At 35.7% G+C, this 23,809-nt stretch overlaps 1 protein-coding gene across 1 annotated transcript in view; it reads left to right on the top strand.

Annotated features, from left to right (window-relative positions):
* Positions 1 to 23,809, top strand: part of LOC150077000 (uncharacterized) — a 132,117-nt gene that overhangs the window by 12,404 nt on the left and 95,904 nt on the right. The window contains exons 2-3 of the mRNA XM_090385753.1: positions 1,827 to 1,883; positions 16,645 to 16,891. Coding sequence (XP_090241879.1) covers positions 16,654 to 16,891 — 238 coding nt within the window. The 5' untranslated portion in view covers positions 1,827 to 1,883; positions 16,645 to 16,653. The remainder of the gene's footprint in view (positions 1 to 1,826; positions 1,884 to 16,644; positions 16,892 to 23,809) is intronic.

Raw genomic sequence — 23,809 nt, 5'->3', positions numbered from 1 at the left:
TATGAAGCGTAAAAAATAGGAATGAAGAGCAGATTCTGAAAATTAATTTTTTTATATGATTGAAGCATTAACAGAAAAGTCCAATAAACAGGTGACTGCTAATTGTTTTTATTGTTTTATGGTTGTGGTCAGATTTATGGTCAGAGGCAATTGTAGGGTAATCTCAAGTGCTGCTGTCTCCTGCCCCAATTAAACGGCATGTTGTCCCAATTAAGCGAAGTAAACCCTGGCTATTTTCTCGATTGGGTTCTGTTCTTTAAGATTTGTCCCAAATAAACGGCTGCCCCGATTAACCGGTGGCCCAAATAACCGGAATCCACTGTATTTGTTATTGTTTTCACATAATAAAGATGAAAAAATGAAATATGATGTTCTCACTCAATTGAAAGATAGCAAATGTATAATATTCATATTTCACATGCTTCACAGCAATCCAAGTTTTCAATAAATTTTGAAATAAATTTGAGAATATAATTTATTCTCAAATATATAATTGAAATAAATTTGTGAAAATAGTATCAAATATGTTTCCTTCAAAATATAAAGTATCAAAACATAAACATGAAACTAATAGTTTTGTGTTTATATTTGGTCTATAGCATTGTTTTTAAATGTTCAGTAGAATTAATAAAAGTTTTGTTTTTGAAACTATGAGAGCTGTTCAATGAAGAGTGATCATAATTTCTTTTTCATGAACAACCATACTGTTTGTTATTTCTAGCTGAGTGCAGAATTTAAGTCCAAACCAAGCTGCATGACATAGCATTTGTGAAGTTGACTCGTGTGCACAGTGTGACTTTGTCAGTCAAGTGTATGCCTGTTCAGTTTTTCCTGTGTAACAACGGGCGTCACATGTGAGGTACAGTATGCTGCTCTCAAATATTGTTTCCATCTCAAGAAAACATCAGCTCTCAAATATTGCTTCCATATTGCACAACTTACAGGTGGTTTAGAATGTTTAAAGATAAATGTGATTCAATCACAAAAGTCAGTGGTCCTGAAGCTCTAACCACCTACTGTCACTATAGAAACCATAAACACTGCTTTTTTAATCGTGAGAGAAGATCATCATATAACAGTAAGGAAACTGACAGAGATCTTGAGAATATCATTAGGAAGTATGCATGGTGTTCTCCAGGGCCATTTGCATATGACGTGTTTGTGCATGCTGGGTTCCAAGACTACTCACACCTGAGCAACAGCAAGTTCACATGGAGGTTTGTCAGGAGCTGCTCTGGATGGTTACTGAAGATGGTGAGGATTTGTACAAAGTGATAATGGCAGATGAGACTTGGCTTCATCATTTCCACCCAGAGAGTAAGCAATGAAACTCTGTTTGGAAGTCTGTGTTATTGCCAACACAGAAAAAAGCAAACGTTGCAGCTTCAGCAGGAAAGGTTATGGTCATCTCTTTTTTTGGCATTCAAGGAATGGTTTACCAGCATGTTGGGCCATGTCATATGACTGTTATGAGACCTTACTACAGAACTGTACTGCACACTTTGTGAGATCATATTCATTATAAATGACCACAACTGCACACAGGTGTGGTCATTTTTTTTTTAAATAGACTAACTGAGCCATGGTGGAACCATGACTGAGTTAGTCTTCACCTCCATGATATTCCCTACCACTGAAGTCAGTTTACAGGTCTATAGTTACCTGCTTCATTCTTAGAACCACAAGGAAAAAACTGAGGGTTAAAGGGGCATATTTGAAAAGATATTTGTCTTTTTTTAAAGGCATGAATACATACTTCTCTAGTTTTAGGACATAAGTTTCAGTTCTTACTTCATTGGTGTTAACATTTTTAATTCTTTTTGCAGAAATCTACAGAACAAATTTCTTTTACCGAAACTAATACTGGACAACTATTCCCAGAAGTAAGTTTGGAAGAATATTGTTCATTTATATCCCATTTGCTTTATGTATTCAATTTTGTATCTATAGACATTAATAAAGATTTTGTAAGTCTTCATATTGGTGTTGCTGTAAATCAGATTCTATAGAAATCTTGTCGTATGAGTTTCATGCAACTTTAAAATGTGGCAAAAGTAGAGAAAGCCAGCACGAGAACCACAGGAAACTTACCAGACCAACTGGTTTGCCGCTACCACAGTTTCTCCCTGCATTATCGGTAAACAGGTGGTGCGTGTTATCGGTAGTGGCAGTAGAAGTCAAGAACAATATATTGATTGACATGTAGGTGTGACAGATGATAACATCATAGCGTTAAGCAATTGATTGACGTTATGATACGTATATATATAAAAAAAATCTTTCTTTCTTTTCCAATTATTTCCTAACCTGACCTTAAAGGTTAGGTTAGGAAATATAAAGAAACATAAGGGAACCTTTCCTATTATTTCGTAACATAATCCTTAAAATTAGGTAAGGAAACCTTTTCCTGTTATTTCCTAACCTAGCATTAAAGGTCAGGTTACAAAACATAACAAAAAATAAAGAAACCTTTTCCTTTTTTCCTAACTTATCCTTTAAGGTTAGGTTAGGAAACCTAACCTTAAAAACGTACAAAGAAATCAGTAATATGGTTTTTTAATAGTGAAAACACTAATGAACTCCAGTAAACTGCTTTTAATAACAAGAAAAAACTAACGATTACATCATTGTCACGCCTACGTGTCAATCAATACTTCGTTCTTGACTTCTACTGCTGCTACTGATAACATGCACCATCTTTTTATCGACAATGCAGGGAGAAACTGCGGTAATGACAAACCAGTTTGTCCGGTATTTTTTCCCGAAGTTTGCCGTGATTCTTGTGTTGGCTTTCTTTACCTTAGCCTAAAATGTTTGTTGTGCATGTTGATTTCTGCATGATTCCGTATGATATTTTTCTAGGCAGATTCACTTCTACTACTATAAAGAATTTTATTTAATCATAATCATCTAATCAATATCCTTTTTGGAAATGCTGTTATTGAAAATATAAGTAAGAATATTGCCTCTCAAACTTCAGCATTTTACAGAGAATAATTACTGGTATGATTTAGTATATCAGCACACATGGAAAAACAGACATTAAGTGCCTGTTATTGAAGCTTTTGATCAAAAACTTTTAAGTTAATCGTTAAATTGCACAAGCTTTATACCTCAGTTCTTAATCCAAAAAATATCAGAGCTAAAGAACTTCACATAAAGGAGTATATAAACTTGTTATGCTATTACTGCAAATGCATTGTTTATATATATTATCAAGAAAGAAAACAAAGAAGTTTGCTACAAAATGCATCACTCTCATACTGTGAAGCAAATCACACCAAGGTGCATCAGTCTTACACTGTAAATAAACGCTGATCTCCCAAAGGAGAAATATATTGCTGTTTATTCGTAATATTTATTCATTACTCAGATAGCCATTTTAGCACAAAAAAATCTGATCAGTAGGTAACTAGGTACCAATTAGTGCAGCACCTGACAACTTAGTAATGATGTATTTTTATAATATGAAGTTGTAAAATGGTGTAATTGCTATAAATCATAAAAAATAAAATAAAAAAATAAAAAAATAGGAGCTAAAAAGCTTCAGATAATGAAATTTATAAACTTGGTCTTGCTATTGTTGTGTTAGTGTTTGTAAGAAAGCAAACTAAATTTACTACAGAATACCCTAATCTCATATTGCGAGGCAAAGAACTATAAGTTGGGTGCCTAATTACTTACTGATGAAGTACTATTGAACACCAAAATGGCCATCTGGGTAATGTTACAAATATATAAAACTATAATTCATTGGGAATAGAGATGTTTATTCATAATGTAAAGACTTGTTTGTTTAAGTCTAGCCATATTTCTTGTTTTTAGAAGCTGGCATGCTGTACCTATAATTTCAGTGAAAATATTTTATTCATGTGAATTTAAGTTGAATTTCTATAAAATTTAGCATATCCATTTTAAGTACTATTTTCTTATAGGTATAATGGTTTCTAATTGATCAATAATAAAGGTGGTGTACTCATATAGGTTTCATATGGGTATGCCAGCTTTATCACTGATCAGTTAAAACACTAAGTCTGCATAATGTATGTTAATCCACAAGCAGCTGAGTGATATCATATATAAAATGTTACCATTTTGAGGTTAATTTTGATCCTTTTCAATGAAGATTTTGTGAATTTGTGATAGAGAAACTTTGGCAAAAAATTGAAAGCAGTGTGAGTTGCATCCGAGTGAACAGAATGATTTTCCAAGTGCAAAATAAAAAAAAAATAAAAAAACCCATTTGGGTTTAAAATTATTCCCCCTACATGACCAGCAACAGGTTACAAGGTCATGTTTGAAAGCCTTATTTTAAGATTCTCACAAGAATTTAAACTTGTACGACTATTTATCATCTTGAGAGACATCTTGCATAAATAAATTTCTATAATACTTACCTATAGCATGTAGACAAGTGGAAGGTAGACAGTCATATCACTCGGTATACAGTAAAAACTAGCTTTAATTTCTTAAAGAATCTGTAACTCCTTTAAGGAACTATTAAGCAACTATGTCTAAACTGATTTCCATTTATCTTACATATATCATTAACCCTCCAGCATTGTGTTAATTTACCTTTAATCCACACATGTACTTGGAAAAAGTAAACCCAAGTTTATTAACCTTAAAAATCTGCAAGGAACAATTCAAAATTCTTCACTTTTTGATGCCACCTCTGTTTTCAATCTGTTATGAGCACAACTGTGAAAACTACTTTTTTATATTGAAAACATACATTTTAATTAATTTTTTTAAAATAAAACTTCTCTGGCATGCTTTAGACAAGTTTTTGTAACGTTTTTTTATATGTAAGAATATGCTTAATAAAGTATAAAAAAATTTTCTTTCTTTTTTTTTTTTATGTTTAAACTTCAATAACAAAACAATTAATGATACTGATTGAAAACCTTCAATGCTGTCTCCTTTGTGCCTTATGACTGCTTCCCAATGTTTGGATAATTTTTGAATTCCGTTTAACTATCTGCTGTAGTCCTCCAGGGGCTCACATCTGGTGAGTATGGGCTTGGCACACCCAGGTCCTGAGCCGGATATCATCATTCTTCTCTTTCTTGGTGATTCCTTTTTACTTCTCTCTCTCAGGGTAACTCGGGAATTTTCTTTTGGCTGGTGCGGCATAAGCCTCAGGCTTCCTTGCATCATATGTCTAATAATAATAGTTAAGCTGTCTGATGTGTTAGGTCAAAGCTGTACTCAGTCCTTCTAAAGACTGAAATCTTTGTCCATCATCAGCCATTTTCAATCCACTGCAGGATGAAGGCCTCTCCAGCAACTTTCCAGTTCCTTCTGTTTTGTGCAATGGCTATCCATTTACTACCCACAAACTCATGAATTTCATCTGTCCATCTCCACTGTTGTCTTCCAGGTTTTTTTCTTCTAGCTCCTCTTGGGTACCATTCTGTTATTTTCTTAGTCCATCTGTCATCATGTCTTCAAGCTATATGTCCTGCCCAAGACCATTTTAATTCTTTAGTTTTGATAAGAATGTCCTTTACTTGAGTTTGCTGCCTAATCCATGTGTTTCTCTTCTTATCTAACAGTCTGATTCCTAATATAATTCGTTCCATCCTTCGCTGTGTAATTCTCAACTTCTCTTCCATTCTTTTGGTGAGTGCCCAAGTTTCACTTCCATAAGTCGTGGTGGGGAGTATACATTGGTTCATTATTTTACATTTCAGACAAATTAGGATATTGCTCCTCAGTATGTGACTATATTTCCTGAATGCTATCCATCCAAAATTTATTCTTCTCTTGACTTCCAGCCATTTATCATTATTACAGCTAATGACTTGTCCCAGATAACTATATGACTCCACCCTTTCAATTACTGCTCCTTCAATCATTATATCCCTTTCTGTGGCATACTTGTTCATCATTACTTTTGTTTTAACCATATTCATCTTTAGTCCAAAATCCTTACTATCTCTGCATAACTGATTAAGATTTTCTTCTAATTCTTTGGGATCGTGGCTTATGACCACAGTGTCATCTGCAAATCATAAATGGTTTAGGTACTCTCCATTCACATTGACTCCTTTCTCTGACCAGTCTAATCTTCTGAAAGCTTCCTCAAGGGCAGCAGTAAACAACTTCGGTGCTGACCGGGCTAGCCAGGTGGGTAAAGTGCCTGCCTGGCAACCCAAAGGTCGTGGGTTCAAATCCCACCTCGGGCTTGGATCAGAGTAAAAATGCAAAAACTTTGGGAGGTGTATTATGGCCACAGAAGCCGATGCACCAACAATTAACAAAAAAAAAAAAAGAAAGAAACAGCTTCAGAGATATTGTCTCCTTGTCGAACTCCTTTCTTAATTTTAAATTTACTACTGTCTTTGTCTAGTCTAGTCTAGTCTAATAAAGGAGGTAGCATTCTGATATATTTTCTTAAAAATCATAATATATGGGGTATCTATGCCTTGTCTTTCCAGTGCCCGAAACATTGCCTTATGCTGTATGGAGTCAAATGCCTTTTCACAATCCACAAATGCCATGCATAATGGTGTTTTATATTCATTTGCTTTCTCCATTAGCTGTGACATTACGTGAAGGTGATCCATAATTGAAAATTCTGTCCTAAAGCCAGCTTGCTCTTTCAGTTGATTCTCATCAAGTATTTCTAATCTCTTAGTAATGACCCTTGTGAACAACTTGTAGATGTGGGATAACAAGCTAATTGGTCTATAATTTCCAATTTCTGATATATCTCCTTTCTTATGCAGAAAAACTATGATTGCATTATTCCACTCCTTAGGCATCACACCTTTTCTACTGCATTTTGTGAAGTCTTGCCAGTTTTTGTGTCATGTCTCTTCCTCCCAATTTTAACAACTCTACGGCAACTTCATCTTCCTCCGGGGTTTTCTGATTCTTCATTTTCTTCAATGCATGTTCTACCTCATCAGGAAGGATATCAGGTATGTTTTATGTGTTACTAATTTGCGATCCATCTTCCCCTACTGCTGGCATCATTCCCTCGCTCCTTGTATAACTCTTTATAATAGTCTTCTGCTATTTGATACTGAAACTATTCTTCAGTTTCAGTATCATTTGTCTTTCTGTATTACTGCTCATGGCTGCTGATTTAAATCCTTTGTTTTCCCTTAATGCTTGTTCTACTTTTCGTGTGTTAAATTTTCTTATGTCCTCTCTGAGTCTCTTTCTAATGGCTTTGCATAACTCAGTTTTCTCCTTGTCAATGTTTTTTTTGCTCTTCATTTGTCATCTTCAATTCATCATGACAAGTGTTTCTTGACTAATTTTTTCTTCTTTGGATTTCTTTTTACCTGTAGGTTTCTTGGGCTTTATCACTTTCAGAAAGTTGTAATATTCCTCGTCGATATCTTGATCCTGAGCTTGGGGAACAGATTGAAATTATCAGGACTTAGGATTCCTAATTGTAATCATTGAAAACAAACTGTATAGACTGTGTGATATGAAGTCTTAAGTTATTAGTGGAGTACATCTCTGGCCATTTCTTATGAAGAAAAGTTGTATAGTAGGCTCCAGTTACTCATCTCCCAAGTGGCACATGATCAGTGGCAATAAGATCTTCAATCATAGGCTATGATGGACATTTGTTTCACCTTTGATTGTTGCCACTGTCATATAGAAGGGCATGGTGAAGAATGATGCTTCCACTGAGCTGATTTCAGGTTTAAAGTCATGTGCCCATGTGTTATTAATGACAAAAATGCATTTTAAAAACTCTTCACCTGCATTGCAATTTCTTTATGCTTTGCTCATTATTCATTTAACAGCATTTAACCCATGCATGTTTTTTCTAACATCCCAGTTAAAATTCAGTGAACAGATGATTTCAGCATTCCAGATTTGTTGGTTATTTCTTTACAAGCCATACATCTGTCTCCCTCCAAAATGGTGGTAATAATGACTACTAATATATTTTTCATAGATGTTCTTGGTCTACCTAAGCATTGCTTGTCTTCAACACTGGTTTGAACTTGACTAAACTTTCAAGGCCAGTGTAAAATTGTATTACAATCGACTGTTGACTCACCACACACTTCCTGCAACAATTCATAAATTTGTGTCAGCATTTGACCATATAAAATATCAATTTTAATAAAAAATCTGTGATCTGAAACTAATCTGACTTGAAGAAATATCACCATCCATTTTAAAAGCCTCTACATAAACATTCAATGCAGGAACTTTGTGTCAAGCACACTAATGTTTAGGTTAAACTTCAAATTATTATCCTGATAAATATCAGTCATTCAGGCATATGGAGTGAGGAATGTGTGCTCAGTGTGCATTACTTTTGGGATAACCCTCATAGCATATTTAATGTTAGCCAATGTATTTTGGAATTGATTCTAGAACTGTTTCTGCTTTTAAAGTTATGAATTTATGGTTGCCAAGCGGACATTCACTCATTTCTCTTTTTAAAGAAATGTGATCTACACATCCATAGTCTATTCACAGAAAAGAGATAGTAGCTGTAAACAAACAACAGCATGTGATTATCACATGAGTGTATTCACTTATCAGAGCCCAATAAGATTCTAAGATTAATGACACCAAGTAGGATATTGGCTTGATTTGAATGAAGAATTAATGGTACCTTGTCACTGCAAAGGGCTATTCAGGAAGGCCAACTCAATTTGAATCTTCAGCGCTCATTATTTTTCTTGAGTGTTCATGTGCTTTTGTTTACATGCACTATCTCTTTTCCGCAAATAGATAGCATATATCACATGTGACCAAACCATGACTTGTTAGTCACAGGCAGCTCTTTGACACTTGAACTACAGCTCTCGGGGAAATATGAACTGAGAAAATTCGTCTCAAAATAATGCCTTGATTAACAGGAAATTATTTTAAAAAGCCCTCATGGGAAGCAACCAGAAATCTATTGAATTTAATGCCAGTTGGAATTTTTCAAGAAATTTGTGCAGTTTAACTTTTATTTATACAAAAATAAATGGACTAGTAATGAAAATACCAAAGATTCCCAGAAAAAATTGTGCCTTTATTTATGCACTGCTTCTCTATTGGGAAATACAGTTTTGCCTGCAAAACATCTGTTACTTTTAAACAGACCCTAAAACATGAAATTAATCATAATAATTCAGCTCCAGTTTTTTTGGCAGTATTTTCTCTATTTTACATTGTCATTTCATTTTACAATGGATTATAAGCAAGGATTTTTTTACTTTATTCATTAATATGCATATTAAATTTATTTAAAATGAAGTTATGAACTGATTTTTAAATGGCTTAATCTGAAAAGTAAATTTTTAGTGCATATGTGAATTTTGTTTAATGAAAGTCACCATGCACTTTGAAAACTTGGTCTGTCAAATATTTGAAAATTATCTTGTATGGTTCTCAAAAGCCTTCAAGGACTACCTCTCATGCATCTCAAGACTTCAAAGACTATTTTGTGTACTCTTAGGGTTATTAAGTTTGGCCATCCCTGGCATATACTATCATTAGTGAAAGGCATGCTTTGTACACAGAAATAACTCAATCATTTCTCTGTATAATTCAGTGGATTATCTTTATACCTCCATATAGATATATAGGTAATCTAATGTCTCCTCCTCTCTCTGGCAAAACAGCTTGGCAGTATTTGAGAGATAATGCCACAATATATAGAAACTAACAGAGTGAGATGGTCCTAAACTTCCACTCTGATGGAAATTATACCAGAAAATCATGCAAAAAAAAAAAAAAAAAAAAAAAGCAAGCATTTCCAGTGCATCCCCTCCCATGCCTCAATCCCCATTCTCACCCTATTTGTAGGGAAACACAGTGTCTAAGTGTTTTTTCAGCATAGTAAACTAAAACAAATTCTTATATCCTTTCTCCCACTACATCCATCAAAACCAAGAACACCATCTATGTGATCCAGCACTAATGCAGAAAAATTCAGTCCCCAAGAAAGCCATAGATACCAAATTAAGGAATATAGAGACATAAAACTTCCTTTCTGTCACGGAAGGCTGCTCATCAACTTCCAGCATTCCAAGGTCTTAGCCACAGAACATCACTAGAAGAGGAGGTATTTCATTCAAACCCATTATATATAAATATACTCTTTCCAGCATCAACAGAGATCGGTCTGATTTGCACCAACAGGATAAGCTTGCAGCCAGGGCCGGCCGGCTTCAGGGGTGATCTAGCGATGCGTCTGCACAGGGCGCCAAAATTTAGGGGGTGCAAAATGCCCCACAAATTCACTGATTTGCTGTAAATCTCAAGTTGTGATCTTCCAAAAGTCATGATATGATATTCGTTGATACAATTTATGTTATAATAAATAATATATTTCATTCTATCCTTCAGAGGCTCTCATACATTGTTTCTTTTTTAAAATAAAAAAGTAAGTATTTTTCAGTTAATAGTAAAAATATAATGCATAAACTTAATAGGAAATTGGAGAGGGTGCACCAAAAAATCTCGCACGGGGCCTGATGGACCTGGGGCCGATTCTGCTTGCAGCATTCTGTGACAAAAAGAACATCTGTCTCAGCATCTGTCCTTGGTTCTCTTTAGTGTAACTTATGCTTTTCATATTAGTAGCAACCTCTCCCAAATTCTACATTGCTCTAATAAGCATATATGTGGTACAGTATTATAGGCTTTACTATAGCTAATTGGATTGGTCAGCATGATCTCCCTTTAACAGTTCCATGCTGTGATTGCCTTGTAGTTCAACTCCTGTCAAGGTGGCCTTGCATTACTTCTTTAACCATTGACTCCATTATTTGTTCCACACTGGCCAAACTTACAAGCGTGTGGTTATCCCCTTCACCCTTTGAACAGTCCTTGTGATTAGATCTATTTGCACATCTCCAATCTGTAGAGGCTTTTCTTGAATCTAAAGATGCACTCATTATTATAACTAAAGGTTTAACTTCCTCTTTTGCAGCCTCTTTTAATATAATTGAATATATTCCATCAGTTCTGCACTTTTTCACTTTTAGCTGTAGCAATTTCTCTTCCACCTTGCTTTCTGTTCTGTTGTTATAAAATTATTTAACTCCCAGTCATGTTAATAGACTTCTGCTAACCTTCTCTCTCTTTTCATCAATAGTTATACCATTCATATCCAGTGAACCAATGTGATTCTTCTCTTTCCTTCTTGTGTTAGCATACACAAAGAATTTCTTGCTGCTTTTCTTTGCACTCTTAACCAAAGACCTCGTAATCTGCCTTAGCTTTGCCTAACTCCTAAGTAAGAAGTAACTTGATTAAAACACTAATTTGTACAAATGCAGGGCTCTCTATTCCATGGAAGTTTGTAATCATACCATGCATTTTTCTTCTCTGCTGCTGAGCTCATTGATGTCAGCTCATCTGACATCAATTTTGGTCTAAATCTTAAATAATATCTTAGGCGTAGTTGGTAACACAATATCTCTAAATTCCATTCCAAATTAATTACATGCTATTTTTGAGAATAAGGATTTACCAATCCTGCAAGAAAATATGCATCTGTTTTGGTCTAAATCTTGAACAGCATTTCTCAGTCATTATAAAATTTTTATTTGCCTCTATGATTAATAGAGGAAAAATGTAAATTAACATTTACATTTTTCAACAACCTCAGTTGATCCACTGAAAAGGAAGTTAAAAAATGGTCTAAGCCCATAATAGTCACCTCTGCAAAACAAAAACCTCCCCATACCCTTGACAGTAGTTATTTCTTTGAATAAGTTTTACATCAATATGGTATGATCACTGCCACATAAAATTTCCTTTACTTGAAGGTTCTTAAACATGTTAAATCACTGCTGATAAGCAGATCAAGAATATTGCTTTCTCATTCCTTTCTAACATGTTTGCGTAGAAAGCAGTTATTCAGCAAATCAAGAAATCAGCAAATCAAGAAATGTTTAAGAATTGAATGAGCTGCCACTAAGGAAGTCCCAGATATCAATTCATATTGATACCTGGAAAGTTAAAATCTCCCATTTGCTGGCCCACTCTGTCATTTTGTATAGTTCATTATACTTATCATAGTCATTTGGCTTATAACTTTTGCTTTTGTTTTCCCAATGTTTGTCACACTATACTGGCTCAAGGTTGTACTTTTTTTTTTTTTTGATTTGGTAGTTGTTGGCGCATCGGCTTCTGTGGCCATATTGCACCTCCCAAGGTTTTTGCAGTACTTTGATCCAAGCCCGAGGCGGGAATCGAACCCGCGACCTTTGGGTTGCCGGGCAGGTACTTTACCCACTCGGCTAGCCCAGTCAGCTTCAAGGTTGTACTATTTAGTCTACATGCATCTTAACTAATATCATCATTCCCCACCCCACTCCTGCCATGTCTGTTCTTTCTGTACAGATTAAAATCACCTAATTTGATGATGTAACCATTACTTAAAATTCATTAGATTTATTCAGTATACTCCTAATATTAGTGTATGAGCAAGTAAATCTGTGCCTCTTTGTAATTTTACTAACTCTCATGGGACTATTAATTACAACCTATGTAATTGATAGTCCCATGTAGACACTAGCTAGCCTTGTAAATGCTACCCCTCCTGCTTTTCAGTTTACTGCATGTCAAACAACCTCAACTCTTGTCTTGGTTCTTGCATTGCATCTACTTTGATGCAATGCAAGAACCAATTTCATCTTTGCTTGCAACTGCTGTTAAACTATGAATCAATTTTATCCTCCAAACAAGAGTTTCCGAACACTCCTAACTGTGCCTCAATAGTATCAGCAAATATTCTTGCATCCCCTTCTATTTAAGTAAATCACATTCCTGTAAAACAATCCCATCAGTTAACAAACATTAACTGTGCTTGGCTGAATTGATCTACAATATCACCAGCATTTGCCCCTTGCAGACATACCCTGGTCTTATTCCATTTATCCTTATTGTATCAGTTTGATGTATTAGCCAACTTCCTTATTAAATTCTTAACTTTACATGATGCAATGTTTTTTATATACTTGTTATTATTCTTTATGTGGATTAAAACAGCAACTCATATAAGTTCATTATGGTGGTGCAATTTGAATTCTTCTTTGTATCTGTATTGTGCCTACTCTGTCTGCCAAAATTAAATGTTTTTTAGAGAAATGTACATATTTGATTTAAGATTAGTTTAATTTCTCTATACATTGTGTAAAAGAGTGAATAACAGTCAGTATTACTGATAGTAAATCTATATCTAAAATGATATATAACCTTTTTTTTTTTTTACAACTTGAGGAAACCATGTAGGACTGTTTAAGTGATATATTCTTCAGTTCACTTTATTATGAATTTAAATTACAAAATCTTTTATTCAAAGTTTTTTTATATCTTTCATTCATATTAGTAATAAACAGTGATTACTAATAGAGTCAAGAAGATTGTTGCCAATTATTCCATTCTCTCATGATGATGATCTCGAGAGAGAGAGAGGGAGTGAGAGAGAGAAAGAGAGAATAAAAAAAATGCAAAATACAACTTGCCTTTTTTTATATACTGGAAAATGTCATTTAATATTTTAAGAAGGAAAACTGTTTCTCATGCAAAACATTTTATTATAATATGACCATGTTGCTAATCAAAAGATTCTGGACTGAAAAAAAAATGTTTGTTTCACTTGCTGTATATTCCATGGGGCCAACTTCAAAGTAGTCTCCTTTCATGGCAATACACTTTGTCCATCTATTTTGCCATTGCTGGAAGCACTTCTGGTTCATTATCTCTTGATTTGTCAGTTATTGTTGTATCTTCAAAATGTCATTAAAGCTTCCTGTTAAGTTTAAATTTCAATCTTGAAAAAAAAAAATTAAAAAATTACAAGGAGCTAGATCCTTGTAATTTTTTAATTTTTTATTACAAGAAGTGTGAAAAGTGTGTTTAGGGAGAGGGATTTGTCTTGGATATTACTTGCCACACTGACTACTTTGGTCATAGTGCATAGGTTTGTATGATGCATGCTATGTATGATCTTTTTATCATATATTTTGCTTGTACAAGTTTGTGTTCTCATGCCAATTTGAAAATTATGTTGGCTAAAATAATCAAGATAATCCTTTGGGTGGGGGCAGTCAAGGTCAAAGTGTGCTTGTTTTAATTGCGGTATCTAGGGTTTCCCCTATATACCACTGTAGCATCTGAAAAGGCAAAAAGCCAAGGCCGGCAAGTGTGTGTGTGTGTGTGTGTGTGTGTATGTATGTAGGTGTCTAAGTATGTGTGGTGTTGTGTTGAGTGCCGGCACCGGGCAACTTTGCAGCCAGGGGGCATGGGACACCTGGTCCCCTGACTCCCAACCTTGGCCACAAGGAGGCACACCAGGGACAACTTTATTACCAGAGACACTTACTGGAGTTATCAGGCAAGCCTGGGAGCCCCAAGGTGGAGGCAGTGGCAGATTCTTGGAATCTGCCACTGCCCCCACCTTGGGGCTCGATTCGGATTTGGAGAATCCGAATTGAGTTGCAGATTCGGAGAATCCATCAGAAATTTGTTTTTCAGAGAATATTCACCAATCATTTAAATTCCCTTTAGCTACAAAAAAATTTTTTTTTTCATTGTTAACATAGGATTTTATCTATTTTTGCATTGTGGCTCAGCCATTTTCAACTGACTACAGTTGGCAAAGTTATGCTGTTGTGATCGCCATTCTAGTTTGAGGCATCACACAATTTGGTAGTACATAATGTTGACTTCAAAGTAATTCGGACTTTAGCTGTGTGCCTGTGTCTGCCAGTCACAATATGTTTGAGTGTCATATCTGTCTAGTTCTGTGCATTATTTTTGCTTGTTTGTGCACAAACAAGACACAAAATAGTGTGCCCCCATCACAAATGGTGCCTTTCCTGTCATTTTTTTCTGGATTCACCACTGAGTGGGGGGTGGAGGACCCTGCTCCTGAGATCAACTAACTACAGCTTTGATTGAAAAGCCCTTTAAGAATTCCTCCAATACCCAATTCAATTTGAACCCTGATATTCCATGTGTGATAGGTGACAAATTGATTGTAATAGTAATGGGGATATGTGATGCAAGAAAGCAAGTGCATGAGCTTATGTAGCATCAGCCAAAAAAAAAACAATTTCGCACATCCATTCCCTCTAAAAGTTTGTCCAGTTCTTCCTTGAATTTATTTGAGCTATCAACTTCCACAACAACAGATGGAAGTTTATTCCAGCAATTAACCACCCGCTGACTAAAGGAAAATTTCTGCACATCTATTCTACAACTGTCTTTCCTCAATATGAATTTATGCCCCCTCAGGTTTGTAAACTGAGGAAGCAAAATAACCCCATCAGAATTCAGCATGCTCAACCCATTGGTTGGAGACTAGGCTTGTGCCTAGTCTCCAGCCAATGCAATTTTCAGAACTTAAGCCTTTCTTGGTAAGAGGACCCCTTCGTTGCCCTTCTCTGTACACGTTCAAGCAACTCTACATCCTTCCAAAAATGAGGCCTCCAGACCTGTATGCAGTAATCAAGGCATGGTCTGACCATTGCCTTATACAAAGGGATAATCACCTTTTCCCTACTAGCAAAATATATCATTGACAATACCCCATGACCTGCTCTGGCAGCCTGTCTGCATTGCTCAGAAAACTTCATATCTGACTGCACAATTACTCCCAGGTCTTTTTTATTTTGTACCACCCGAAGTGTTGTACCACATGGTTGGTACATTCCTCTGGGGTTACTTCTACCCATAGGCAGTACTTTGCATTTGTCAATGTTAAACTTCAGTTACCACTTCTCAGCCCATGTGTCCAAATTTTCTAGATCCTGTTGCAGTAGCACACTGTCATTAACAACCCTGCCAACCTTTGTATCATCTGCAAACTTGGACATTAAGCTTGATATACCTTCATCAATATCATTGATAAATATACAAAACAACAGTGGACCCAACCCTGGGGGACTCCACTAATAACATTAGTCCAAGAAGAGCAGCATCCATTGACTACCACTCTCTATCTTCTCCCACTCAACGATCCTTTTATCCATTGTAGCAACTTACCCTTAATACCATACTGCTCCAATTTGTACAGTAGTCTTCCATGTGCAGCAGTGTCAAAAGCTTTCCTGAAATCCAAGTATATGATATCAAAATTATTGTATTGTTACAGGATGGGGCCTAAGACCAAGGTGTTCTTGGCAAGGGATAATTGTACAGAACGTACACAGTATGAGTGGGTGCATTTGTTCATTTGATCCGTATAATGTGCAGCAACCAATTCCAGGGCTCTATTTTCCTGGACATTTGAGCCTGACAACCAGCCATAAATGCTGTAAAAACTCTAAAAAAGTGCCAGTTAACATACAGCCCTTGTGAAACTTGTTTTTACTACTAATTCCAGAATTCTAGTAAAACAACATAAATTACAAAGAGTATTTCATACAACCTTACTCAGAGGCATATAAAATAACACTGAAACAAGCAAGATGAGGAAAATGGAACCAAACTGATGTTCACTCTATCACCATCTAGCAGAAGAAATGAACCATGATTTGTATTGTCATTGCAAGGTGAACCTGGAAACTTTTCGGTAGCACCTTGCAGTATTTATTCCATATTGAGTGTTTTTTTTTTTTTTTAAATTTACTATTTCAAAAAAAAAAGAAGTTTCTTAAGACTGTAATTATTAGAAAATTTCTTAGGCTGGTATTCTAAATATATCTTTAGCCATCTGAAATGCCATTGCTAGAAAGTAACTTAATAGAAGAACCCCAGTATCCTGAAGCCAAGGATTTGCCCAACAAAATTTGTAATAATGAAGAGTTATCTGAACTTCCTGAAGAACCTGTAAAAATTCTTCCATTAACTCGAGTAGATCAGCCTCCTGACAGCTTACCGCTTCCATCTTTAGCTCCAAATGGTGTTGTTGAACCTTTTTGGGAAAATGAAGATCACCTGTCTGGTGATAGTCCTGGTAAGTTTTTTTTACTGTTATATATTATTATTTTATTTTATTTTTTAAAGACATGTTGCTTAAAACCTTGGATCATATTTTCATCTCCTGTGCCACACCAAAAATTCTTTTAATTTTTAAGTAACACATGCTTTATATTACCAAAAGTGCTTCGGTAGTTATAAAAGAGGCAGTATCATAAATATGTTTCACTAGAAGAAGAATAATTTTCCTCAGAAGTATGTTAGCTGCAGCTTTAAAAATTGAATATTAAGTTGATTACAATGATACTGATCAACTCTTGACCTCGTATCTTATTTTTATATAGAAATTAATCTCCTTACACTTCTTATATATATTTATTCTTAAGTACACTATATGACAATCATTATGACAAATTTTTTCTGGATACCTAGTTATATATATATAGGTGCCTTGACAAATTTGTTCAAGATATAGGCATTATTACCAAAAGTCATTCACCGTGGGGCACACTGAAACAAAAAAAAAAAAAAAAAAAAAAAAAGTTTTCTGGAACAGCCATTATGAAGTAAATTCAAATCAGGGATAAATACGGTGCTTACCTTGCTTGTTAGCATTAAATTCTTACAACTACAGGAATTTTGCTAGCAGGGATAAGGGGGTGATTGTCCCCTTGTATAAGGCAATGGTCAGGCCACACCTTGAGTACTGTATACAGGTCTGGAGGCCTCATTTTCGGAAAGATGTAGAGCTGCTGGAACAATAGAAGGGCAACGAGATTGGTGAGTGGAAAAAAGGGTTGGTGTTACCAAGAAAGGCTTAAGTTCTGCAAATTTCAGCTTCTGAAGACTAGGCACCTGCGAGGTGATCTAATTGAGGTGTATAAGGCCCTGAATGGCAATCCATTCTCAATAGCAAGCTCAGTGCTAATGGGATTCTTCCTCTTGCTCAGATTACTCACCTGAGTCAGCATAAATTCAAATTGAGGAAAGACAACTGTAGAATAGATGTGTGGAAATTTGCCTTTAGCCAGTGGGTGGTTGATAGTTGGAACAAACTTCCATCTGTTGTAGTAGAGGTCAGCAACTTAAATAAGTTCAAGGCAGAACTAGACAAACATTTGGAGTTAATGGATGGATGAAATGGGAAGTGTGTTTTTTTTGGCTGATGCTATATAAGCTTGCTTTCTTGCATCAATATGCCCTGCTAATGCTACCCAAACAGCTGATACCAATCGAACCCACATTATGATTTAGATGTTCTACCGATAACACTAGTTTAAAATTTAAGTCTGTTCACTGGGGTTTGAATTTCAATAGGTCCTGCTGCCGAAATATGTTGCTGTGATTTCAAATATGACTTAGAATTTTTTCTGTCACATCCAGATACATCACAATTTAAGAAATAAAAAAGTATTGTTTTTTTACGAAAGTATATAACTTTATTGTATTTAGTAATGACAAATTGATAGGATTACATTTTCATATATCAAAAAATACGTAAATACTAACAAGTATTAATCAAAATTCTGAAACTTTCATTAATCAGACCTTTGTCTCTTTGCAAAGAATGTTTAATCATTTTTCTTTTATGTACAGTGCCAGGTTTCTCTCTTTTTAAACACCAGCAATAGTCGGCCATCATACTTGTATTCCACCTTCCCTGGTACCTCTGCTCCATTTCCTTTATGTCCTGATGGAATCTCTCCCCTTGTTCTTCGCTCATCTGTGCAAGATTTTCAGGGGAAAAATCAAGATGGGCATGCAAAAAGTGAATTTTGATGCTCATATTGCAACCTAAATTGCGAAGCTTTTCGGGCATATTTTGAACAATTTTCTCATAATCCTGTGATTTATGATTTCCTAGAAAGTTTTCCATTATACTTTTAAAAGCAATCCAGGCTTCCCTTTTAACATCAGTCATAGTAGTTTCAAACTGACCATCTAAAACCAATTTTCTAATTTGGGGACAAATGAAGATACTCTCCTTAAGTTTTGCATCAGATAAATCAGGAAATTTACTGCAAAGATATTTAAAGCAGATGCCATCCTTATTCAGTGCTTTAATAAATTGCTTCATTATGCCTAATTTGATATGCAGTGGAGGTAAAAGTATTTTATCTGGCTTCACCAAACTTTCATGCACAATATTTTTTGACCCCGGTGTAAGATTGTGCCTCCAAGGCCATTGCTTCTTTGTCCAATGCAGCACTTTAGCTCTGCTATCCCATTCACAAATAAAGCATGGCATTTTGGTGTACCCACCCTGTTGCCCCAAGAACATACAACACTTTTAAGTCTCCACGTAGTTGCCATTCGTGATCTTGATATTTAATTTTCTCCAGAAGCAACTTTAGATTGTCATAAGTTTCTTTTAAGTAGACTGAATGATCAACTGGCACAGATGTGTACTTATCTCCATTACACAAGCGAACACCTTTTAAACTAGTCTTAGAAGAGTCTATAAATAGTCTCCATTCACTAGGAACATATGATGGAGCTCCTAAGGCACTTATTAAACCAGTGATATCACTGCAGTATACGAGAGGACCTTCTTGTGAAAAATACTGTATAAACTCCCTTTCGCGATTTCTGTACCAGGAAAATAATGTACCCGGAGCAAACAAGTTCTTCGCTTGAAATCTGGATCCCAGAATTTCAGCAGCATACTTTGGAAGACCTAAGTCCCTTACTAAATCGTTCAGTTCGACTTGCGTGAATTGCTGTGGCGTTAAAATATTTTCTGGTTGATAACATTCTTCTTCACTAACCTCTTTAGCTTCTGCTTCAGTGGAAGAAGATGTGGACTCCAAAGTTTCTGGTGGAGGTTTTACAGGCAGATCAGGTCCATGCGGAACTGGTCTTATGGCTGACGGTAGATCTGGATATTTGATGTCCTTTTTATTTTTTGAATTGTAACCTTTAACATCACATACACAAAAGTAACATTCGGCATGGCTTATTGGCTCGCGCCACACCATAGGAATAGCAAATGGCAAGCACACCTTTTTTCCTTGACTCCATTTTCTAAGATGTTCGACACATGTATGGCATACTTTATGCAGTGCCCACGATTTATTCTGATCGCCTAGTTTTATGTCAAAGTATGCATAATACAATTTTTTTACAAAATCGGTAATATTTTTGCCTCTGCTTTACAGGAACAAAACAACCACATATGTAACAAAATATGTCGGGACTGTTTATACACTTTCTAGTGTATAAACAGTCCATACTAAAAGAAAACTAACACACAATGAGAGCTCACAACGGTTTTTACAGGAGTACTGTGACCTCGTAAGGGATGTGCCACTTATATAGGCTCTGTGGTTGAGTGGACTGTACAAACAAGTGAGCGCATGCTCAGATAAGTTTAACTCGTAACTAAACACAGGAGTCTCTCAGACTCCACTCGGAAAATAAAATTCTGGGAATCACAGATGGGCCGAAAGAGCTGGGTGGGAGCCGTCTACCTTCCTGGGTCAGGGTTGGCTACCTTGCAGTGTGCATAGTTACGGGTTAAACATGCACAATCTGTTGTATTTGAGGTAAATATTTGATACTGATTACGAATATAGGGGTATAAAACTTGTAAACCATTGCAGAAACTATAGTTATGTACACATTTGTGAATAATATCTAGGTAATATTTTGTTAATGAATTGTGAAAAATCTTTACATGATAGAAACAAACAGACTTTGGTTTAGTAATCAGTAAACATGAATAAATAACTGCCACATGCTTTTACTCAAACCCCAGATACACTGTAAACCAGTGTATAATTGGACTTTGTGAAAATTAAAAGATTTGGAATTTCTTTATGTAATTACCATTTATCTCTATATTAAATTAATTTTAAATAATATATTAACTATTACCAGCATACTGATGCAGCACAAATCAAAAGCACGAGAAATGATAAATTATCACAACACTCACTGAGTTATGAATACCCAATTACAATGATTATGCATGTGAACAGAGCTCCATAAGATAAACAGTTTCATAAATCAACAATTGTTGAATATTTATCAATTTTTTTCTGATCAAAATAAGAAAGTAATTATGAAATGCTCTCCATGCAAGTTTAATCTTTGCACTGTCCTAATGAAAATCAGGTATAATTTGTTGGGCTATATATTCATCATCACATTCATCGTCATACTTTCTGTGTTAATGCTATAGGGTGATTCAAAAGTCTCCATACATAGGGAAAATGGTCACTTTTTTAACAAACTGTCACTTTATCATGCTCTACATGTAAAAAAAAGAAACATTATTCTCTATGTATGGAGACTTTTGAATCACCCTGTCTGTATATTAGTGATATTCTATTCTATGTTACTTTTCTCAATTCCCTTTTCAATTATTCATCATGAAATTTCATCAACCAGTAAGATAAAATAATTCTGCCAATATTGTTATTCCACATATTGAGAGTGCATTGTACTGTACCTTTGTTGAAAGTTGCCAATCTTACAGCGATCACTAGACTGACCCATAAAATACGAGTCAGTATTAGTAGTAGCAAATGATGCAAGGAAGCAAGCGTATACAGTATCAGCTAAAAACAAAAACAAAAAACTTCTCATTTCACCTATCCATTCCCTCCAATAATTTGTCTGGTTCTTCCTTTAATTTATTTAAGCTATCCATTTCCACAACAACAGATGGAAGTTTGCAGCAAATTTCCACCTGTTGGCTAAAGCAAACTTCTGCAATCATCATCTCTTAATTTAATTTTTGCCCTGTCATGTGCATAGTCTGTGCAAGAGGAATCTCATCAGCATTGAGCTTGCTCAATCCATTCAAAGCCTTAAACACCTTAGTCAGATCACCTCACAGGCGCCTATCTTATAGCTAGTCTTCCAGACACTGCAGTTTGCAGAACTGAAGCCTTTTGTGGTAAGAGCAATCCTTTATTCCCCTCACCAGTCTCATTGCCCTTCTTTGTACCCATTCCAGCAGCTCTACATCCTTCCTGAAATGAGGCCTCCAGACCTGTATGCAGTACTCAAGGTGTGGCCAAACCATTGTCTCGTACAATGGGATAATCATCTCCTTATACCTGCTATCAAAATTCCTATATATTATTGAAAAACCCCTAGAACTGCCCTGGCAGCCTCTCTGCACTGTTCAGGAAACTTCATATCTGACTGCACAATTACCACTAGGTTTTTTTTTATTTTCCACTACCTTGAGTGTAATACCACATAGTCGGTACATTTCTCTGGGATTACTGCTACCCATGTGCAGTACTTTGCATTTGTCAAGGTTAAACTTCAACTGCCATTTCTCAGTCCATCTGCCCAATTTTTCTAGATCCTGTTGCAGTAGCATACTACCCTGCCAACCTTTGTATCATCTGCAGACTTGGACATTAAGCCTGATATACCTTCATCAATATCATTAATAAATATAGTTAACAACAATGAGCCCAATACCAAACTCTGGGGGTGCAGGGCTCCACTAATAACATCAGTCCACAATGTGCAGTGTCCATTGATAACTACTCTCTGCTTTTCCCACTCAATTATTCCTTTATCCACAGCAGTAACTTTTCCTTAATGCCATGCTGCTCTACTTTGTGCTACAGTCTTTTATGTGGAACAGTATCAAAAGTTTTCCTGAAATTCAAATGAGTGTTAATAACATGTCTGACATATAACCCTCATATTTACTTCGAATGAAGATGATTTTTTATACATTACCCATTTGGCCGTATCTACCTCCCCAAGATGCTTGCAACCCCTCCAATGGGTTGCGGGCGCCTCCGTAGCCAGGTGGGAAGGAGCAGCAGTGCGTAGCACACGCTTCTTGATTAGACCGGGGTTCGAGCCCGTCACCACCAAATACGGAGGATGCGGAAAGGTCATGGATGACCACCGCATATCCCGGAGCAATATGGCCTTAGTTGCTAATGCTCCTAAAAACTAAATAACAACAACAACAATGGGTTGCGACCCACAGTTTGAGAAACGCTGAGTTAAGCAATCCAGATTTCAAATGATTTTTTAAAAAATATTGTTTAACTCACTCCAGATCTACCTTGAAATAGAATTTTCTTAATGATATTTATGATGATATTATTCACAAAATTCTTCAATATATTAGAAAAACTGCATTTGGATTCTGTCCAATGAAACACTGTTATGACTTGTGACTGTTATATTGTACATTTGGTTTTTGGGAAATTAGACTAAGAGCTTCCTCATTTGCTTGATTGTAAATCAAGAAAATGAGGAGGCTCTTCATTTGCTTGATGGTCACAGAATGGATGTGCAGAAATTCTCATTCAGCCGAAGAGTAATTGGTTGTTGGAATAAACTTGCACCTAATATTGTGGAGGTGGTTAGCTACTAATTAGATAGCAGTTAAATCATATTATCTAGAAGTTGTTTTTCAAAGGACAAGTTCCAGAAGATTATAACAAGACATTAATTATTCCCATATATGAAAAGGGAATAACAAAGATGCCTGTGTGGAATCTTTGGTATCCCCTAAAGGAATACTAAAGCTGCCTGTTACACAGGCAGCTTTAGTATTCCTTTTATTCCTTAGTGTATCAGGTAAAATATCCACAGGTGCCTCCATAGCCAGGTGGGAAGGAGCAGCAGTGCATAGCACACACTTCTTGATTAGACCGGGGTTTGAGCCCATCACCACCAAATACGGAGGATGCGGAAAGGTCAGGGATTGACTACCGCCTATTCCTGGAGCAATATGGCCTTAGTTGCTAATGCTCCTAAAAACCAAATAACAAACAAACAACAACAAAATATCTACAACTATTTTAGAGAAGAGGATCAGAAGTATTATTAATGTCACCTTAGGAAAGAACAGTCAGGTTTTAAGCTAAATAGGCAATGCTAGGATCCAATATTTCCACTAAGATTATAGAAAAGTCATGGGAGCATAACAAGAACCTGTATTTAAGATTTTTTGATCTTGTAAAAG

The sequence above is a fragment of the Mastigoproctus giganteus genome, chromosome 12 (genome assembly GCF_048544385.1).
Source record: "Mastigoproctus giganteus isolate SK-2022 chromosome 12, ASM4854438v1, whole genome shotgun sequence".
Lineage (NCBI taxonomy): Eukaryota > Metazoa > Arthropoda > Arachnida > Uropygi > Thelyphonidae > Mastigoproctus > Mastigoproctus giganteus.
The sequence above is the reverse complement of the archived record's forward strand: the minus strand, read 5'-3'. Positions and strand labels throughout refer to the sequence as shown.